This window comes from Microchirus variegatus (assembly GCF_963457635.1).
Source record: "Microchirus variegatus genome assembly, chromosome: 16".
Classification (NCBI taxonomy): domain Eukaryota; kingdom Metazoa; phylum Chordata; class Actinopteri; order Pleuronectiformes; family Soleidae; genus Microchirus; species Microchirus variegatus.
In genome coordinates this window covers 18,822,104-18,841,981 of record NC_139817.1, presented here as the reverse complement: position 1 = coordinate 18,841,981, position 19,878 = coordinate 18,822,104, and the positions used below count along the sequence as shown (strand labels likewise).

Below are 19,878 nucleotides of genomic sequence, written 5' to 3'. Positions count from 1 at the left end.
TTTTAATACTAATTAAGGCCTTGTTTTTAGATTTATGAATTAATTTATGAGTTTTAACATTTTTAAGGATCCACCCTGATATAAAAATTATTCGAAATGTTTTGCAAATAAACCCCTCAAATGTTATCATAGAGTATGTACAGGAACCACATACTCCACACCACAAAAGAAGTACAACACAAGTACATGAAAACATTTATTAAATGGCATGCATACGAACATAACAAGTACTTCAAACATTTCATCAAATATCAAATAACACATCCTAAAACAAATAACACTTCTTCGAGGTGCAGAGCTTATTCAGAGCGAGTAAAGAGGAACTGGCGTTTGATGCACGTCATGACTTTAAAGCCCTGTGTGAAGCACACACATCAACATGTGTCACAACGCTTTCACACTGCAAACACAAGTCGGTATAAAAGGACTATTACACACTTCACTGGTCCTGTAACTTCCTAATGAATACAATCATGTCAAGTCATGACATTTCCATCATTGAACAGATGCTAAACAATAAAAAATACCACTGAACACAACCTTTCATGTTATAATTACTGTTGTCCACTCACTGTTTCAGAGCGAGTTTGTCCTTCCAATAATAATTATTTTACCAAAGTCTGCTAATAACACTGAAAATTTTCAGCAAACAAACCAGCCCACTACTGACACCATGTGGCTGTTTATGTCATTAAAGATAAAGCAACCACGATAAAAGATTTCCTAAAATGACAAAATTAAAATGTATTTTAAAATGAGTTTTTAACAAAAAAAAAACACACGTTCTGTCGTTGGGTTTAAGCACAGTTGAAAAAGAAAGAAAGGAGGGTTCTACAAATACAAATTCTGTTCCTTTTGGTTCTTCGTATACATTTATAAAAAATATATATACATTGACCAAAAGCAGTTGTATTATCAGAAATCAAAAGATAGAATCAAAACAATCCAAACACTGTATTGAAATGCACTACAAAAGATAGAAAAATAGTTCTAGTATTAGTAGTATTACAGTTGGCAGCAGACTGGCTGGGCTCAGAGAAGGAGGGCTGGTGTTGGTGAGCTGGAATCACATGATCACATGTGGAATCACATGATGGAGCAGCCTCTCTTGGCCGTGCGAGGATCGCCCTACAAAAGAAACAAGTTGTTTTATTTATATAAAACAACACAGCAAACCAGGCAGAATTATATAAATGCTCTGTATTTATATCGCACTTTTGTAGTCAATGTTGACCGTTCCAACCATTCACCCATTGACACAGTGCAGCATATTATTTTCTATCACATATCTTTCATAATCATTCACACACTGCTGGCACAGATCGGCGAGAGCTCCCTTGTCCATGTGCTGATTGAAACTCAAGTCACACCATCAAATGTCGTTATTACGGTTACATTGTTCTTGTCAATAAAGATGTTATATTTAGGGATGCCCTGATAATTCGGCGGCCGAAACACAGCGAGTTCACTGTGGAACAGCACCTATTAAATGCTGGCACGTCTCTTTGCGCTAAAGAGAAACTTGGCTGCATACAGAGCAGATTATGAACTCCCTGCGACTTTGACTTCACACCAGAGAACATTCTCTCTCTTTGAGCAGTTAACTAAAGAAATCGGCTCATCTGATGCATCTGTTATTCCCTTAATTGCAGCGCTAAAGTGTCTTCTACACAAAGATTGAGAACATGGAGTGAAAACAATGAAAAGTGAGCTCTGCTCTTAAAGAGTCTGTCACCACGTTTTATTAACATCTACCCAGATCCCCTGCACTTCATTGCGACTGTACTCGATCCTCATCATAAAGATGTAATGTTATGTGAATTGTTTTTGATGGGTTAGGATTAGGTTTAACTGATGTCTAAAACACATGTTACTATTTGAAATGAAAATGCATTTTTTTTCAGCATATTTCATGTCATAACTAATGTGGTCAGGTGGTGCAACCAATATCTGTCAAGTGGTGCAACCAATTTAAACCAAATAAATGATAAGTTAAAGTGACCAAATGGTTTATAAATGTAATGTGTGTAGTTATTATACTGAATATATGAATTTGTGTGATTATTTTCCTGTCTTTAAATATAAAATTGGATGTTAAGGATGCTTAAAACCTGACCTACAGAGACCAAAAATCTTAAATTATCCCACTCTGGAAGGGAGGGGTGGAGTGGGAGGTGGATACGACTCGCAGGAGTGTTTTGATTTTGAGTGTAGTAACCGTATTTGGCCGCATTGTTACAGATGGCGCCTTTAAGAGAATTAATCATTATACAAGTACTTTTAATACTTAAAGGACATTTAAAATCAGGTACTTTTTACTTTTACTTAAGTAAATATTTCTCTGGTTATTTGTACTTTTACTTAAGTACTGAGATTCAGTACTTCCTCCACCACTGCCAGACAGCTGCAGCACTCAGTGGAATCCCAGGCTAGCGTTAGTACAGACGCGCCTCGTACAGAAAACGCAAGTGTGAAAAGCCAGAGCTTGAGGAGCCACAGGCTCCTTCGGGACTGCTGTTTGGGAAAACCACAGTTTTCGAGTCTACTACAGCAGCAGCGTGGGGAAAACGTCACTCCTCTCTGCTTTTGAGGTTAGGCTGTTCATTTTATGTCTCTGTGTCGCTAATGCTGTGTTGTCTCACCTGCTGATAAAAGAGGTCCTCCTCAATGGCCTCCACGCCATTATCTTCCTCCTCTTCACCCTCTTCTTCTTCTAGTGATGTCTTGTATGTTGTGGTTCTCTTTGCCACCTCCTGCAACACACACACACACACACAAGTTCAAGTCTTCAGCAAAACAGTGGACAATAACAAGCTCAAAAATTCGAAGCATTTTTGGCTGGGATGTTTTCAAAATGTCCCTGTATCTAGAGAAAGTATATTGTGAGCGATGGATTCTTGCGCAGCTCATGTAAAACATGGTCGAAATTCCTGATGAATCACTGGTATATCAAAAATGAATCCTATTTGTGATGCAAACATGTTTCGGACCAAAATGTATGGCTTATTGATTACAGGGTATTTTAGAGACATTTGTTTTACAATTATTACAACAACATCCTTTATATTATATATCATCCCATGTTTAGTTAGATTCAATTGTAAGAATCATATCCATTTAAGATCCAATGCACATTTGTGTACCTTCGCTAAAGGAGCATCCGTTTTCATGGCTGTGGGTTTATCTGCATGTTTATTGTCCTGTTTGCAATTTACTGTGCGCACTACACTGTAAACAAGCCTGTAAGCAGGTAGAGTTCTGTACATATCCAGAATGTCTTCTGGATTCAGTGGATCAAAGTGTAATCATTTCAGGTTCTGGTATGCAAAAGCTGACAAAGTGACTGTCCAGACCTCTACAGTGACTAAATCATTGGCTTATATGGTGGTTTGACATGGTCTCACCTCTCCCTGAGGGTTGATAAGAACCACATGGACGTCCTCTCCTGAAGCCCACGAGGACAGGTTCTTCCACACGAGGTCTGCGGGAGGTTTAGAGCTCACACCAGCATCAGAAGCCCACACCTGCACAAGAACAAATACTTGAAGCCACCAGAAAAAATCCTCACATTTTAAATTCAATGTAAGTTCATTCTTACTTTATTGTCAACTTTAAATTGTACCTAAATATTACATATTGATATATTTGTGTGTGTCGTGTGTAAAACAAAGTCATGAACGCCCACTTTGAGGAGATACTATATTAACTCCTCAACGGAGGAAACAACAACCAAACCATGTAGAGGCAATCCGAGCTGGGACCATGTAGTAGAAACATGGCAAAACCCTCTCTATTCAGAGCATTTCTGACATGGCATGTTTTCTTCTATAAATATTTGTTATTTCTTTTGACATTCTTAAACTCCTGAGGAGGTGCAGCTAAAAATGGTTATAAAGTAAGACAATATCTTACCATGACTTTCTGACCAGCCTTCAGAACATATTTGGGAGTGAACTTGTAGGTGACCGTAGCATTTCCACTTGTCTTGATCATCTCATAACCCACCATGGCCTGATCCTAAACGGACACAATCATCGACACAGTTGAGATGCAGGTTGAATACTTATCTCAAATTAAAAAATACATACATTCATTTTGTCCAACAGCCATAGATACAAAACACATTACAACAGGATCTCACCTGATCTCCGCTGTTGTAGAGGCAAACGAACTTGCCATCAGTATCAATCTCGTCGATGCAGATGGGTCCTGTTGCTGAGGCAGAGTGAGCGATGGACACCGAGCTGCTGGCTTCCTGTTCTTCCACATCCACTCGCTTCCTCTTTCCCTGAGTGGTCTGGACACTGCGGCTGCTGGATGAGGCTCTGGACACTGTGACACGAGATGAAGGACTGGGAGACAGCTTCAGTCTGCAGGGGGAAACACACAAACAGTACATTGTTTTCCTGAATATCTACATTTTCTGAAAGGAGAAAATACTTGGATTATGGAATGATGTGATATGAGGTATGGGAATTGCATTGTTGATTACTGTTGGGCTGGGCAATATGGCCTCAAATCAATAGCAATTGCTCGAAAATGTATACTGAAAAAATGGATTTAAAACTTTTCCACATAGTATCACCCTTTGGTACAGGGAGGTCTTTAATATCCTCTCTCATGAAAGGCTACAAGCTGTTGTAAAGTGTAATGATGAGTAATTTTGATTCTGTGTTTTGTATTATGTCTTCTTAAAGATAATAAAATGTGTTTAAAATCAATATCAATATCACAATATATTGAGCAGCTTACCTCGATAACGATAAATGAACGATAAGTTCAGAAGAGAGAGAATGCTCTGTGGCGGGGAGTTCATAATCTGCGATATACGCAGCCAAATGTGTTCCCTGGTTTATAGGGATGCACCGATTAATCGGCCAGGGATCGGAATCGGCCGGTCACCGATTTCGGCCGGTCACCGATTTCGGCCGATCACGTGAAAATCGGCCGATTCCGATCCCTCATGATCAGTCAGAATATTCCGATTTTAATAAGCTGATCAAATGCACCCGCATAGCGCAGCATCAGAGAGAGAGAGAGAGAGAGAGAGAGAGAGAGAGAGAGAGAGAGAGAGAGAGAGAGAGAGAGAGAGAGAGAGAGAGAGAGAGAGAGAGAGAGAGAGAGAGAGAGGGGTAATTTACTTATTTGTGTGTAGGTATGTTGTGAAATATGTTTAAACTTAAATAAACTACACATACAGGTAGTGATTAGTTTTTGTATTTTTAGTTGTATATTGGATGTGAACAACATGGTTCCATAACACTGCACTTTTAAGATGTGTGTGAATATTCCACAGCATTATTTAGTTCTATTTTATAGTGGTAATCTGTTCAAAAAGTCACACTTTAAGTTATTATGTTCCATGGTAGCATGTTCAAATGTATCATGACAATTGTTTTTGTATTTTTGTATATACTTCTATTTTATAGTGATTCGTTTTGAATTTTTAGTTGGATATTGGATGTGAACTGATTGTATTTCTATGTTAAAATGTTCTATTAAAGAGAAAAGATGCAAAAATATATATCTTTCTGTATGCTGAAAAGTGGTTTAAAAAATTTTAATCGGAATCGGCTAAAATCGGTATCGGCAGGTCAAACTTCTTGAAAAATCGGAATCGGCCCCAAAAATGGCAATCGGTGCATCCCTACTGGTTTAGAAAAAACACTGTGGCTAATTTCGATCACATTCAGCGAAGTTACAGGGGGAAATGGGAGGAAAAAATAGGTCCAATTTCTTATTATTTTCAGCGGCTGGAAGCCCTGCTGGCTAAAAGCCCGTCTCCAATCCCTTTTCAATGTTTGAGGTTTAAAGCACTCTTGTGTTACGTGAAGGTTAAGATGTATAGGGGAGACATGGAAAGTCGAAAAATCGAAGCTGCAGAACTAGTAGACCATGCCGACACAGAAGAACTTGGAAGACGCCATCCGCGCCGCTTTGTGAGTGGTGCCCACTCACAAAGCGGCGCTGCATGTAAACATTTCATTAATGTTAATATATTTGTTTCAATCACTGAATGAAGCCTGTCATATTTGGACAAGAGTCGGGACCTTAAATCACTTGCACGAAACTCTTGATCAGCACTCAGCATTTGTTTGTTTGTCATTTAAACAAGTGTGCACAGAGAGCGTGAAGCCTTGTTGGCACGGGGCGGGAGAGAGAGAGGTCATGGTCATTGGTCATTAGTTAATTTACTTATTTTTGTGTAGGTAATATGTTGTGAAATATGTTTGAACTTAAAAACGACATATACAGGTAGTTATGTCTCGTATAAGTTTGTGCTGTTATTGACGTCATGCTGTCATCGCCTGACAGTCTGGCTGATTGAAAGCCCCCAGATGTGCGATGCGATACAATGCGAATATATATGCGAATATATTTGAATATCTGTGTTTTTTAGAGGGAATATTCAAATATAATTTTTGAGCAATTTTGACAGCCCTAGTAAGCATGTCTTGGAATATCAAGAATGCATGAAGTTAAGGTCGGCACCCTCCACATCAACAGGTTACACGGGGACTTGTTATAAAGGATGTTGATTAGCACAGTAAAAGTTCTGTATTTTCACTGCAATTGTCTTTGCATTCCGATTCCTCACTTCCTCACATTAGAATCATGAGTAGCATTTCTTTGTAAACAGCATCATTTTCTGGGGCCATGTGAACCTGTACTCACTAAACTACTGAGTCGCCTAGAGGGTTTAAAATGTTCTTGTCAGCGTGTAAGTGGTCAACAAAGTAGGAGCTTCCTCCCCTCACCCTCTCAGTTCATTCAATGCAGGTACATAACAGCTGATTTCACTACTCTGCTGACATAACACCCCAGCTGGCTCCTCCCCCTATGTGACACACAACCAATACCAATACTGGACACCTTCAGTATTCATGACAGTAAAATAAACCATCCTACATTAATCTACTGCAGTAATTCTGTTCTCAACCAGTAGAAAATGCTGTGAACACCCAATTATGCATGAAAAGAAAAATACTGTAATATACCGTGACATTTTGAAAAAATACCGTGATATATATTTTTGGTTACACCGCCCACCACCATGATAGTGTAAAATAAAATTAAGGCACAACTCTGGCCATGTTTAGCTGTAAATGTTCAGTGCAGTGTAAAATAGAACCAAAAACTATGCACTATGAGTTAGTGCTGGCTGACAGACAAGACAGCGGAAGGTGCAGTGGCAGTTTTGAGATAAAAACAAAGCTTCAAAAAAAACCCAAAAAAAAAACAATTACGTCGACTATCAAATTCATCGTGACTAGTCGACTAATCATGGCAGCCCTGCTGCGGAGATGTGCTCTGTGTTTATTGGTACAGAAGCAGCTCTGTGAGTGAGTGCGCAAAAGTAGACACATTTTCGGACTTCTCACCTTTCTTCTTCTCCTTCCAGAAGCTTGCGGTAGGCATTGATCTCCATGTCCAAAGCCAGTTTAACATCGAGCAGCTGTTCATACTCATTTAGCTGCCGCTGCATCTTGGTTTGTATCTCTGCCAACTCATGATCTTTGTCTGACAGCAGTTTGCGGGATTTGTCTTTCTCCTGAGCCAACGCTGCCTCCAGATCCATGATACGATCACGCCAACCTTGAGACTGAATATAGACATGGAAGTCACAGAGTGAGATGGCAATAACACTTAGGGACCTTCTTTGATACGGTCATGGCAGAGATGACAATGAAACACAATGTAGCAGGTGTCAAGTTAGTTAACAGTCTTTCCACGGTCTATTTTTTAATGTGTATAACATCATGTGTTACTTCTCAAAACTGTGGGGCAAATTTTGGCAGAAGAGGAATAAAAATGCTTGCTTTAACTCTTACTATGAGAATGTACTGTGAGGTGGATACTTTTACAGACAGAGGATTTGCCCAAGAGATGCAGAAGAGAGTGTTTTCATGCCTAGTTTTTTTGTACTTTAGCCATGTTTAGAAATCACTCACATTTGGCGAATTAGTTAAAAACACAACTGTTTTAACTGCATTCCAGGGACTTCCATTGAAGTATGTCATAACTACTTCTAATTTTGCACATAATAACTTTGATAAGGAAAATGTTATCGGGATTGAGATGATCTTCATGTTCCTGTTTGCTGATAATCTTTGTCAACTTTTGAACAATTTCAACAGAAATACCTCTGAAGACACTGATTCCAATTAATTCAAAGATTGAGTAAGATTACTGGCCAACCTCTTTCTGCAATCCTGCCAGCTGTGCACTGAGGGTTTCCATCCTCAGAGACGACTCTCGTAGATCCTCTCGAGCTGTGTTTGCTGATGCTCCGTTCATCTCAGAAAACTGACGCAGGTCCTCAAGCTGCAGAAAGAGACACAGATGTTTTCAGAGGCAGCCTCTTTCTCATCACACTCTATAAGAGGAACTGAGCAGAGTCAGTCACTTCCTGACATACAGGAAGTTAGTAAAGTGTTGCTTTACTAACCGGTGTTTTGTAGCTACACTACATAAGTAAATACATAGAATGACAGCTTATTGCTTTTTATGGTTTCAGTGGGACAAAGGCATGCTCTTCTTGTGATATTTCCAAAATGAATTTGTGTCTTAATGGTTTTCCATGTTCTGAAGCGAAACCTTAGCAAAAGAAGCAAAATGAAAACAATATTTTACAAACCAACAATGCTAAAGTGCATCAATTGCATATGAACAGTGTATTTGTATTTCATTGTAATAACATTTGAAATAATACTAAATATTTTAGTTTCACATGCATCATCTGCAGGTAGATGGATTAATTGGTTAATTAACAGTCAGCATGATACTGTTACTGATTCTGATGAATACAGACATAGTTAACTATTTTTTGTTTATTTTTACAGGGCAGAAATGAGTGTGTGAAACAGTCATTTTAACTAATATCTGTTTAAGAGTAACTAAACCCATAAACCATTTTTTTCAAGTTAAAACTAGTGTATAAGTATACCATATTATTGGTAACTAGTAATACAGTATTATTGAGTGATTCTCTTGGTAGTTTTGGGTTAAGCATTTGAATTACATATTTTGTGTAAAAATTGGTGTATGTACCGTCTCTCTGGCTAAACACCTCCCATTACATTTGAATTTTTGTATATTTCGTATTAGGTGGCTCTTCCCGGGCTTTCGTCACTTTCCCGTTGCTTCTTCACTAACCGTTCTCCTCTGGCCACACCCCCAAAAACAAAACATCCGGTTTACTTTTCATAATAAAAGATTCCGTGTTGACACCACATTGTATTTCACTTCACTACATCACAGAAAGAGTATTGCAAGCTCAGCGTGCTCCTGTTTATTCGGTCGTTAGAACTACTGCTCCGTTTGTTGTGTTTACAACATTTACAGAGTATTTCTGTGCCCGAAGAACCCCAAAAAAACATTGTCTCGCGACTCCAGCTGTGTAGCCGTGTGGAAGCAGGCGGACGTGAGACACAAGATGTGGGAATTGCCGTAGCTGTGCGAATCATTCTGCAACCAGTGTATTTACCCGGCAACAGTGAGTGCCATTTTCCGATTGGCTGATAAGTTGCACATTCAAGACAGCTGTATGAATGAACCAAGCAGAACAGACTGCCTTCGTCTCATCAATTCATAGATTACTAATTTATGCGTGCATACTTTTATCACTTATCAGTGTGAGAAATGTCATGTGTGGCGTGTGAACTTATTGAAATGTGTGCATCACGCTGAATGAAGCTCTCAGCTGCCACCAGAAATACCAGAGCAAGCTGCCACAATTTGCCCTTGCTGTCACTCTATCATCACGCCCCCTGCGGTGCTCAGTTCCCCTTCCCACTCACTGATAACTCCCACTTTTTGTAGATTTTCAGGCGTTGGGCGGAGTTAGCCTCAGGTTTAGTTACTCTTAAAGCTGACCTAGACCAGAAGTTCAAATTAATGCTGTTTTTTTGTGTGTATCTGCGTCATTACCTTGTTTAAGAAGCCCTGAAGTTTCTAAACAAACATTTCAGCCATTGCTGAGATCGCTGTGTTTTAGTGTAATCTCGGGCTCAGCGAGATCTCTGAAAAATCCGGTCCGGTTACGCAAACACCAGTTCTCCTGAACAGTAGATCGTCCTGCTCCGGGCACTAGTCCGGGCACATCCGGTTGCGAACATTGAACCGCAGAAGAAGAATAGCGTCCGTTGTGGAGGTGTTTCACGAGCGACAGTGTCTTCTGACTCTGGGTCTGACTCCGGGCCAAAGTCATAAAAGGGACTGCAGCGGGGAGTCGTGAAGAAGCTATTTTTAAACACTGTTTTGATAATGAGTAGCAGTGCATCCACCGTTCCAGAGGGGGGAGCTGTGCTTCTGAGTGCGGGTGTGCTGAATAGTATTGGCCAATCACAAGACTCTGTCTTCTGGGGGTGAGATTTATGTCTGAAATATCGTGTCTCAGCACAGCGTCAGAAAAGACAGATTACTATCGGCTCGTTTACAGCAACTAGGAGGTTTTTGACCATAAAAACAAGTTAATGTATGCAAGTAGACCTCCATAACTAACATATATGTGCAACAGGACCACTCTAGGTCCGCTTTAAACTATCAGCAAAAGACAATGGCTCCATCTTTCTGACCAAACCTAACGGAAACTGTACTGACAGTGTGCAATGGTAAGTGGTTTGTATTTATATAGCGCTTTTCTGGTCTTGACGACCACTCAAAACCGTTTCACACTAGTTTTCCATTCACCCATTCTTTCATAAAGATAACTCAGCTTTCATAAACATAATTTCTCCATAAGTCAGTTTTCATACACTGCAATGTGGGAGTCGCATGCCTCGTCCTAGGACTAGTGGAGCCAGGAATCGAACCCATTGCATTCATACCTTGGTCACATAGGTCCTTTCCATGTTGTCCTTGAAAATCTCGATCTGCTCCTGATTTTGTGCCCTCATGTCAGTCAGAGCCTGAGTCAGTTTATACTCGTACTCCTCTTTCCGTCCAGAGTCCACCTCCACCAGGCGCGTCTCGTATCGCTGACGGGCCTCCTTCACTTCCTGAAGCACAGCACACAGTCCGCAGGTTTGATTTTAGTTTAGTGTTTAATTACCAATTGTGCTCAATTGAAAACTCAATCATGCCGCTTTAAACACACAGTATGTCAATTCTGTAGCTAGGGGTCTCCCATTAAAAAACATTTACAAAGGTGTGATAATGTCAAGAAGCATTGTGTGATCATGGGAATTGTCATGACATGGGACACAAGAAATGTGAGTAGACACAAAAAAAAGAAAAGACAAAAAAGACAAGACAACATTCTGGCTAAATAAACAAGTAGTGCCACATTTTCTTTCTCATTGACGTTTTATAGGAGGGCAAGTCATGGCAACATTTGAAAAAAGTGGATGACATTATTAAAAGGCCACAAAAACACAATAAATAGAAATACAGATCTAACCATCTCACCTCTTGAAGCATGCTCTTACGAAAGTTCATCTCCTCTGTCAGACTCTGGCAGCGGTTTTCCAAGTCCACGCGCTTGAGCATCTCATCTGCAAGGACCTTCTTAGCCTCAGCAAGACCTGTAACCAGCTAATAACACGCACACACAAAGTACTTTAAATACAAGAGCAAATGGAAAAAATGTCCAACTGTAAATTGAACCTCTGCAGTTTTTAGCGTCTTTCTCATTAAATTGTTGTTTGTAGCTGTTGAGTCTCATTTTTTTATGAGGAACCAAAGACAAATGTATATCTTACATTCAGAATAGCATTTAGAAACAAATCCATTACATAGCAATACACAAATAAACTTTTTTTTTTTTAAGTACAAGATTGAGAAAAAAAGTCTCTCATAAATGCTCACAACAATAAGTGAAATGAAAAGGAAAACTTCGACTTGTATCTATATTGACACAGTGTTATACCTCCTGTAGTTCATCTTGTAGGTCGGTCAGTGAGGTCTCCAGACTCCTCTTCTCAGACAGAGCTGTAGTCAGCATAGCATCTTTGGAGTTGAGCTGAGCCTCCAAGTCCTTCGACCTTGTTTGTGCTCCTGCTGCCTCCGAGTCCTTTTTATTATAGCTGAAAGAGGAGAACACCACCTGGTAAGTGTACGATGATGGTGACGCATCTGCTGGTAAACCTGAGACTCACTTGAAACACCAGTCACACAGGTACAGTGGCAAGAATAAGTTATGTGAATCCTTAAAGCAGGAACAGTTTAAGTGGACATCACTTAGATGCCATGCTTGGGTGGTTGAGTTGCACTGTGCAGAGGACAACATCCAAACAACAAAATGAATGCAAGACATTATTCAACAATTACTATCCAACTCTTGAAAATATGGAACTACTTAGGGCTCCACGATCAGGTCAGGTCTTTTTTTTTTTTAGAACTTTTGTTTTACTTCAGAAAATCATCTCTGAACCAGCTCCTTGATCTGTGCCCTCTCTCTCTCAGTCAGTCAGCCCCTACCGCCGTGCACATGCATGCTGTCCCTCACACACCACGCCAAAGATGAGTGATAAACAAGAGGGAGAGACTGTGGCCACTGACACAGCACAAAACGTAAACAATAATTCTTTGTCGTTCATGTTTCCCGTAAACATAGCATCGTTTCGGGAAATACCTCCGTCGGCTGTAGTACATATGACAGGACTGTGCTCAACCAAAAACAGAGAAGAATATATCGTACACATTACAGTAGGGATGGGATTACGTCACTGGCCATGCTACCGGCTGTACTCACCTCGCCACAGCACGCTTAAGCAGCAGGTGCTACAAAAAGTACCTGGTACCAGGTCCTTTCTTTAGTACCTGCTCTGGCGAGGTTCCAAGTGTGCCAAGTAGGTACTATGCTATATACATTTTTATTCTGCTTAATTAAATGTAAGCACGAGTCAATGTCTTGACCTTATTCTGTACTTGGATCAAGATATACTAACTATTAGTACTTTGTGAAAAGAAGTAAAAAGTATACTAAAGTACAAGTATAAGCTTTTGTATTAAAGTATAAGTGTAAGTCTTATTATTAACGTACACTCGACAAAAATATAAAGGCACAAAGAAAAACTTGTAGTTATTATTATGTGACAAAACAGAGTAACTATCCAAAAATAAAAGTACAACTTTAGCAATAAAGTGGCTTTAATTTGCGAGCATTAGGATCAATTTCAAAACACAAGTCCTGGAGTAATGGCAGGACGAACACAATGGGGGTCGATGATCCAAGTTCACAAACTTCAATAACGTGTGTGTCCACCATTAGCCTCACACAGAGCGGTACACCGGCGACACATGGACATCACCAAGTTGTAGATCGTGGCCTGGGGGATGTTGTCCCATTCCTCCTGCAGAGCCACTTGAAGTTGATGGCCGTTCTGGGGAACTGGAACCCACTGGCGGACACGCCTATCCAGAACATCCCAAAGGTGTTCGATAGGTGACACGGACAACAAATGCATCAAGATTCAAATGCAAATGTCATGACATTCTATTTTTGTTTACCATTTCAAGTTTGTGCGTTTATATTTCTGTTGAGTATGCCTATATGACTATATCTTAGTGTTTCCAGTACACTAACCAATGTGTGTGTGACAAAAGTCTGAGATAAATAATCCCCACACAGCCCTCTCTAAGCCTGGCTGAACTAAGTCAACGTGGAAGTTATGAAGGGTGTGGGATTGCGACTAAAGTGGACAAACTATGAGTGGAATGTATGGTATGTCTACTTTCTCAAATAACTGAGAAACTTAAGCAGGGAGTGAAAACCATGGAGTATTCTCAGGGACTGTGGAAAAACACCTTCCAAATTTGATTTTAAGGCAACAAGTGAGCTGCATGCACACATCATTTCACAGCAGTTTAATCAAAACATGCTCTGGTCATGTTCAATCTGTGTTTTTAAAATCACCAGAGGAAAAAGTATACAGGGTTTCCCCCAGAAATCCTGCTAAGCCCGCCGGTGGGCTGCCCAAGGTGTTTTTCTGAAGAAAATGTTTTATTATTATTTATTTATTATCATTTATTAACCATATTTGAACACCAACCATAGAGTGTTAGAAAAAGATAAACGCTTGAAATTAAAATAAATATATATATTTTTTTCCACTTAAATAAAATAGTAAGTAATTGGCCAGTGAATCTTAAAACAAGCCATGCAATGGTCATATTTAAAAGAAATCAAAAAAAAAAATAAATCAATCAATCAATCAACATCAATAAAAAAGTGGTAGTGCTCCCTCATCTGCCTCATCTGGTGCAGACCCTTTTTTCCTGCACACCGCACCTGTGCTGTTCCTTTCTCTCCTGCGCCGCTCCAGCGACCTACGTGTCTCCGTATCCAAAGCAGACTGGATCATTTCTCTACGTGTCTTATCCACACATACAAATAATGATATTTATGACGAGGATCGAGTACAGTCACGATGTGCAGGGGATCCGAGTAGATCTTAGTAAAACATGGCGACGACTCATAAGAGCAGACCGCGCAGTTCTGTGAATAAAGAGCCATTCTTCAACGCAGACAAAGGCCCGTGGTTTAATGTGTTGTGACGTAACAAGCTAATCCGTGCTGAAGGAGCTAGCGGAGAAGCTTGCGGCGCTCGCCATCCACTCAAAACGTAACGTTTAAGCAGACTAGTCTTTGACCGGCTCACAAGCGCAAACAAGTGAGCGCAGCGTGTCTGTTGTTTTGTTTCCGGTCTAGCTAGATCTGGTGGGGTGTTGTAGTTGTTCCAACATTACCAGTTGCTGCAACAGCATGTGAAAAAAACTACAAAGTTTGCTCGCCCAAAAAGAGTGTTAATCATGAGATTAAAAAAATTGACGCCGTTAAAATGGTTTGCATTAACGCCATTAATAATGCGTTTAACTGACAGCACTAGTAATAACACCATATTCATACTTTTTTACATTTATTTAAACTTTGTAGTGTTAGAATATACATATACAAGAGTAAAATAAACAACAAAAAAAAAACAATAATTAATCAACAGTCCAGAATATTACCAGCAGGTGCTTCCCTCTTCAATCATCACTAACCCTTGTCACCATCTCCCCATTCAGGATCAGAGTCCATGCCTAGCTCAAAAAGAACTGAGGATCAAGTACAGTCACGATGAAGTGCAGGGCACCCGAGTAGATCTTAGTAAAAACGTGTTGACAGAAGAGCAGCGCACTTTTCATTGTTTTCACTCCATGCTCCGTCTCAACCTTTGTGTAGAAGACGCTTCTGTGCTGCAATTAAGGGAGTAACTGAGGTTCAGTTTGACATTATTGTCTGTCAGTTAGAAAAACATTACATTTTTATTAAAATCGAAAAATAATATTTATAGACATTGAAGTAGCCGGCTGGAGTTAATAGAGCTATATGGCCAGCAGCCAGCGGTTGTGGAAAGCCCTGTGCCAGGGAAAGGAAGATCAGTGGAGCAGTGGTGAAAGAAAGACTTACCAACAGCCTCTTCTCCAGTCCATAAATAAAAGGCAGAAATAGAACCATGACCATCCAAGGGCAAAGGTACCAAATCCCCAGTCTGAGATAGGTTTCTGATGTAGCATTGCCTGAGTCGCAAGCAGTGATCCACAGATGTGAGGGATTGAACAGTCTCGCTTTATGGTCAACATGCCATTGTAATACTAGAAGTGTTAACCGTAATTGTAATTACCCGAGGGCAACAGTAGGGGGAGCGTAGAGGTGTTGAGCAACCTCCCGCTGCACGTCACCCCTTTCTCTCAGTTATAAACACCCATGATATGAGGAACGTGTGCATCCTTTACTCATTACTCCCGTTTTCAGGTAAGAGTCCCTCATAATAAGCAATGAAGTTAAATACCTGACGAGCAAACGAGCCACATGCGTTAACCTGTTGCGATGCTAGCTGCACTGCATTTTTGTCCAGCAGACACTGGCTTTTTTTGTTTACAGAATCACGCCGACGCTCCGGTGCCGCTTTTCAATGTCTGCGCTGTTTTTTCCGCTCCTGCTGTTTGATCCATCCGTGTTTTAACTGTGTTTCGTGAACGTAAGAATGGTTTATATGAGTTTTTAGTTGAGTTTCTGACCTTTCTGTGGGTATGCAGCATGTCGGTGTTTGTAAAGTTAGATATGGTTTTATTGCGCTTTTGTCGCTGCGTCTGACAATGCCCCCGATCCCGGGGGCAACCTTGAAGAAGAGGTTAAAGGAAAAGAGCAGCGCTACAAATAACCAGCGTACCTGTGTACTGCGTATGTGTGCCTCTGTTTTTAAAATTTAGCATTACTTTAGAGACTCTTTTTAACCATCGGGAGTCGCACAAACATAACGTCACGTGCATCTTTTTCCGGTTAGTTGCCATGTAAACGCGCCATGCGTTAACGCCGTATAGTGCCCAGCACTATACATTATATTTTGTTATCATGCAACATTCATGAAACATTTAGGTAACCAGTAGGGCTGCAACGATCAATTTATCGATTTTAGAGGTTTTTTTTTTTTTTTTTTTTTAACAATTAATACAAGCTTTGTGGTTTTTTAGCTTCTTTAATGTGAATATTGTCTGGTTTCATTGCTCCACTTGACAAAAAAAAATTAAGTTTAAAAAAACTAGGTTCCAGGATTAATAAACACTGATCAACATTTTATTTATATTTTATATCCACTGGACAGATAAATCCTCTGAGGCTGGAAGTTTGTGTATGACTCTTCCGGTTTTCGGATACCGTTGCCCTCACCATCACTCTAGTGTGTTTACGGACAAAGCAATTCCAGGAATTTAGGGCATTGTGACGTCCCAATGAGTGCAGTAGTCAACATCACGTGTTTCATCTCCTGTACTTAGACTGAGGAGAACCACAAAAACATGAGTGAGTCATCTTTATTCACACTTTTCTGACTGATAGGAGCCTCCTGAGTCCCAAATGTAAGGATTTGAATGATTAAAAAATTGATTTTGCATAATATGTCCCCTTTAAATATTGTTAATAAATGTCTTACAATAACACAGTCATAATTTCAAATTATCGGTTGTGCGTGATATCATAGGCGGGGGAAAGATCCAAGCAAGTTAGCTCATCGAGGAAAACATGCTGTATTTTTTGTATTTTCATTGCATTTTAAATATAGCCTATAAACAGTGATTTTTTATATAAAAACATTAATTATTAATTGATGGTTATTTCTCCCGACGATTGATTAAGAAATATTAATCGAATGCCCATCCCCAAGCCCTACATTAATCAAACTTACAAAGATGCTACACAATGTGTTAACGTTAGCCTCAGTCTTCAACCTTACCAATGGGGAATGTTCTATGTGAACATGCAACACAAACAATTGGCGACAAAGACCACACCCTATACTCTCCACAATCATATTTGTACATTACCTTGTTTGAAGACAGCATCGAGAACACAGGTGAAAAAGATATCTTTATGCAGCATTTCAGTAACAGTCAGGCACAGTGCCATCTAGTGGCAGCCCTAGTTTTCTATCGCTGCACAGACAAAAAAAAACCCTGATGTAATCAAATGACGATGAAGTAATCAAATGAAGACAAAGTCAAGATAAAGACCAGTTTGTGACCCTATCTGACCCAGACAATAATGGCCATCTAATGTAAGGCTCACAATGACCTGTAACAATGATGTATCATTAGAATATTATACATTTCCTGAATCCTTATGGTCATGAGAGTGTTGTACATTCTGTATTTTGTGTCCCTGTTGCTCCTAGGGACAAGGCTAAAAGATAGTATATAATTTCGGTGAAAATTGTGTAAATGTGTGTTGTTGACTGTTCAAAGGGCTCCAGTGACCTCTACATGGCTACATTTTAGCTTGGATGAAAGATTACATTTTCCCCTTTAAAATTATACCAAAGACAATATTGTGAAACACTGACAGTTGTCCTGTACAAAAATCTAAAGCAGGATAAGCACTAGCATCTGAAATGCAATTTACCCGAGGGGTGGGTATACTATGATATAGCTACCACTCAGGAAGGGCTATCATACCAAAATATCATCTACAGACATAGACCTTTTCAAAAAAATTATGTTAGTTTTGTCACCTTGAATGGTACTGATATCTGGTCTGGCCCATGGACTAATACATACAGACCACATGTGTCAAACTCAAGGCCTGGGGGCCAGATGTGGCCCCCCATGTCATTTTATGTGGCCCGCAAGTGATGAATTGGTCTTAAAAATCTGTGTTCAAGTAGGTCTATAGGTCATTTCCCACAATGCATGGCGATGGCATCCTGCCACACAGATACACATCACAGTGTATCATTGTATCATGGGACAAGTTAAATTGAGATTGAGACTGTGATCGCAGCAGAATGCGTTCACAAAAGCCACCACCAAAAATGATGTGGCAGTGAAAGCGAGCTTTAAAGTGACAGAAGAAATCACTGGTGCTTCAAAGTCTTTTTCTGAGGGTGTTTTTGAAGCAGTGCATGCTGAGCAGGTCTGAGCCGACCAGATACAGACTTTTAAAACTGTTAGTTTGTCAAGAAACACGATTGCGGACTGGGTTACATCTATAATGCATCATATTTGTAACTTGAATAAGTAATAAATACAGAAAGTTATTTAGCAATATGTTACGGAGTAGTTACCTTTTTTTTTACATTATATTTGGTTACATTTATTTAGTATGAAAGTTACATCTGTCCCTTTGAGGGTAACCATTATGCTGATGTGGCCCTCAGTGAAAATGAGTTTGACAACCCTGATATAGACACATTAGATTTAAAAAAAAAAATGTTGGGCTGTATACATAACATGTTATTCAGAAAATGGATTGTGAGGTGATTTGAATCGCCACACTTTTGCTGAGACGTTTCTATACTCCTCACATTGTTCATTCATGCAGTTGAACAGCTGGCATCAACAGATGCTGCTGTCAACCTGGAACACTGTTGGTTCCATTTTCCTCTAAAAGCATCACGTGTATTTTCAACTCTGCTCTGGTATTTGTACACAGTGAAGGCATCATGGGTAATAACAACAAGATCTGAGTTAGCAGATAATGAATATGTGTGAATATGGGTAAACAAAAGGGGCGTCAAATCTAAAAGAGCTAATCTATGAGCAACACTGCTGTAGGTCGAGTTTGAGGCGTAAATTCCCCGATTCTGTGCATCATAGTATGTCACAATGGCTCGAGTCAAAAGAGTTAGGCGCTTACTTCTGCTGAAGCTGCTCATGGTCGGTGTTGATCTTTCCCAGCTCGATTTGCAGCCAGGCCCGCTCCTTGGAACAGTCATCTAAAGACTTTCTGGTGTCCGCTAACTCCGTCTCATACAGGGCTTTCAGACCGCTCAGCTCCCTGCTCCGCACCTCTTCCTTTTCGCTGATCTGCAGATGTAGTACGTCGTTTTCAGACTCCAAACTGCGGACTTTGTCGATGTAAACAGCGAGGCGGTCGTTGAGGTCCCGGAGCTGCAGTTTCTCCTGCAGCCTGGTGATCCTGGTGGGACTGAGCAGTTTGTCGCCGCTGCACGTGCTCCTCTGGCCGGTCGGAGTCGCAGCCACAGTCGCCATTGTAGTGGGCAGCTGAAAAAGCCGAGTGAACAACAAGAGCCACACTTAACTAAGCCACTAAAATGCTAAAGTTAGTGCAGTAGCGGTCAACAACAAAGGGTATTTCCGAAAACTGCCCTGTCTTTAGTTTCTTTTCTCTGCCAAATGAAAGAGGGGGTTTGGCTTCCTAATATGGCGGCTCATTGAAATTTATTCTGGCCAATAGCGAATCGTCGACGCATTGCGTCTTTCAATGTTAACGTTCGGATTCGCTTGTGAACATGACCGGCATCTCCCGAATGGCTCCAGAGCAGGTGGAGACTATATTTGCCATTTAACCCGTGTGTGGGAAAAAAGAGGACCACGGTGACAACAACAAGCGCTTCCTGACTTCCGGAAAGCGGAAGTGCTGATCGTCATTTTTGC

General features: G+C 40.3%; 1 protein-coding gene across 1 annotated transcript; it reads right to left on the bottom strand.

Moving 5' to 3' along the window:
- Positions 1 to 271: 271 nt before the first annotated feature.
- lmnb1 (lamin B1) lies at positions 272 to 19,601 on the bottom strand. The gene is made up of 11 exons (XM_083902781.1): positions 19,118 to 19,601; positions 11,870 to 12,026; positions 11,410 to 11,535; positions 10,830 to 11,000; positions 8,200 to 8,325; positions 7,383 to 7,603; positions 4,142 to 4,370; positions 3,913 to 4,017; positions 3,405 to 3,524; positions 2,643 to 2,753; positions 272 to 1,128 (listed from the first exon to the last, which is right to left on the bottom strand). Exons 1-11 carry the CDS (start codon positions 19,471 to 19,473, stop codon positions 1,087 to 1,089), a joined length of 1,764 nt encoding a protein of 587 aa, XP_083758907.1. The 5' UTR covers positions 19,474 to 19,601; the 3' UTR covers positions 272 to 1,086.
- Between the last annotated feature and the right edge of the window lie 277 nt (positions 19,602 to 19,878).

What these genes read in the sequence shown, in the direction of transcription:
- lmnb1 (XM_083902781.1), bottom strand. Translation starts at nt 19,473, where the DNA reads ATGGCGACTGTGGCTGCGACTCCGACCGGCCAGAGGAGCACGTGCAGC. An exon ending in TACAAGATGAACTACAGGAG is followed by an intron (nt 11,536 to 11,869) that starts GTATAACACTGT and finishes GCGTGTTATTAG; the next exon opens with CTGGTTACAGGTCTTGCTGA. An exon ending in TGGCAGGATTGCAGAAAGAG is followed by an intron (nt 7,604 to 8,199) that starts GTTGGCCAGTAA and finishes GTCTATATTCAG; the next exon opens with TCTCAAGGTTGGCGTGATCG.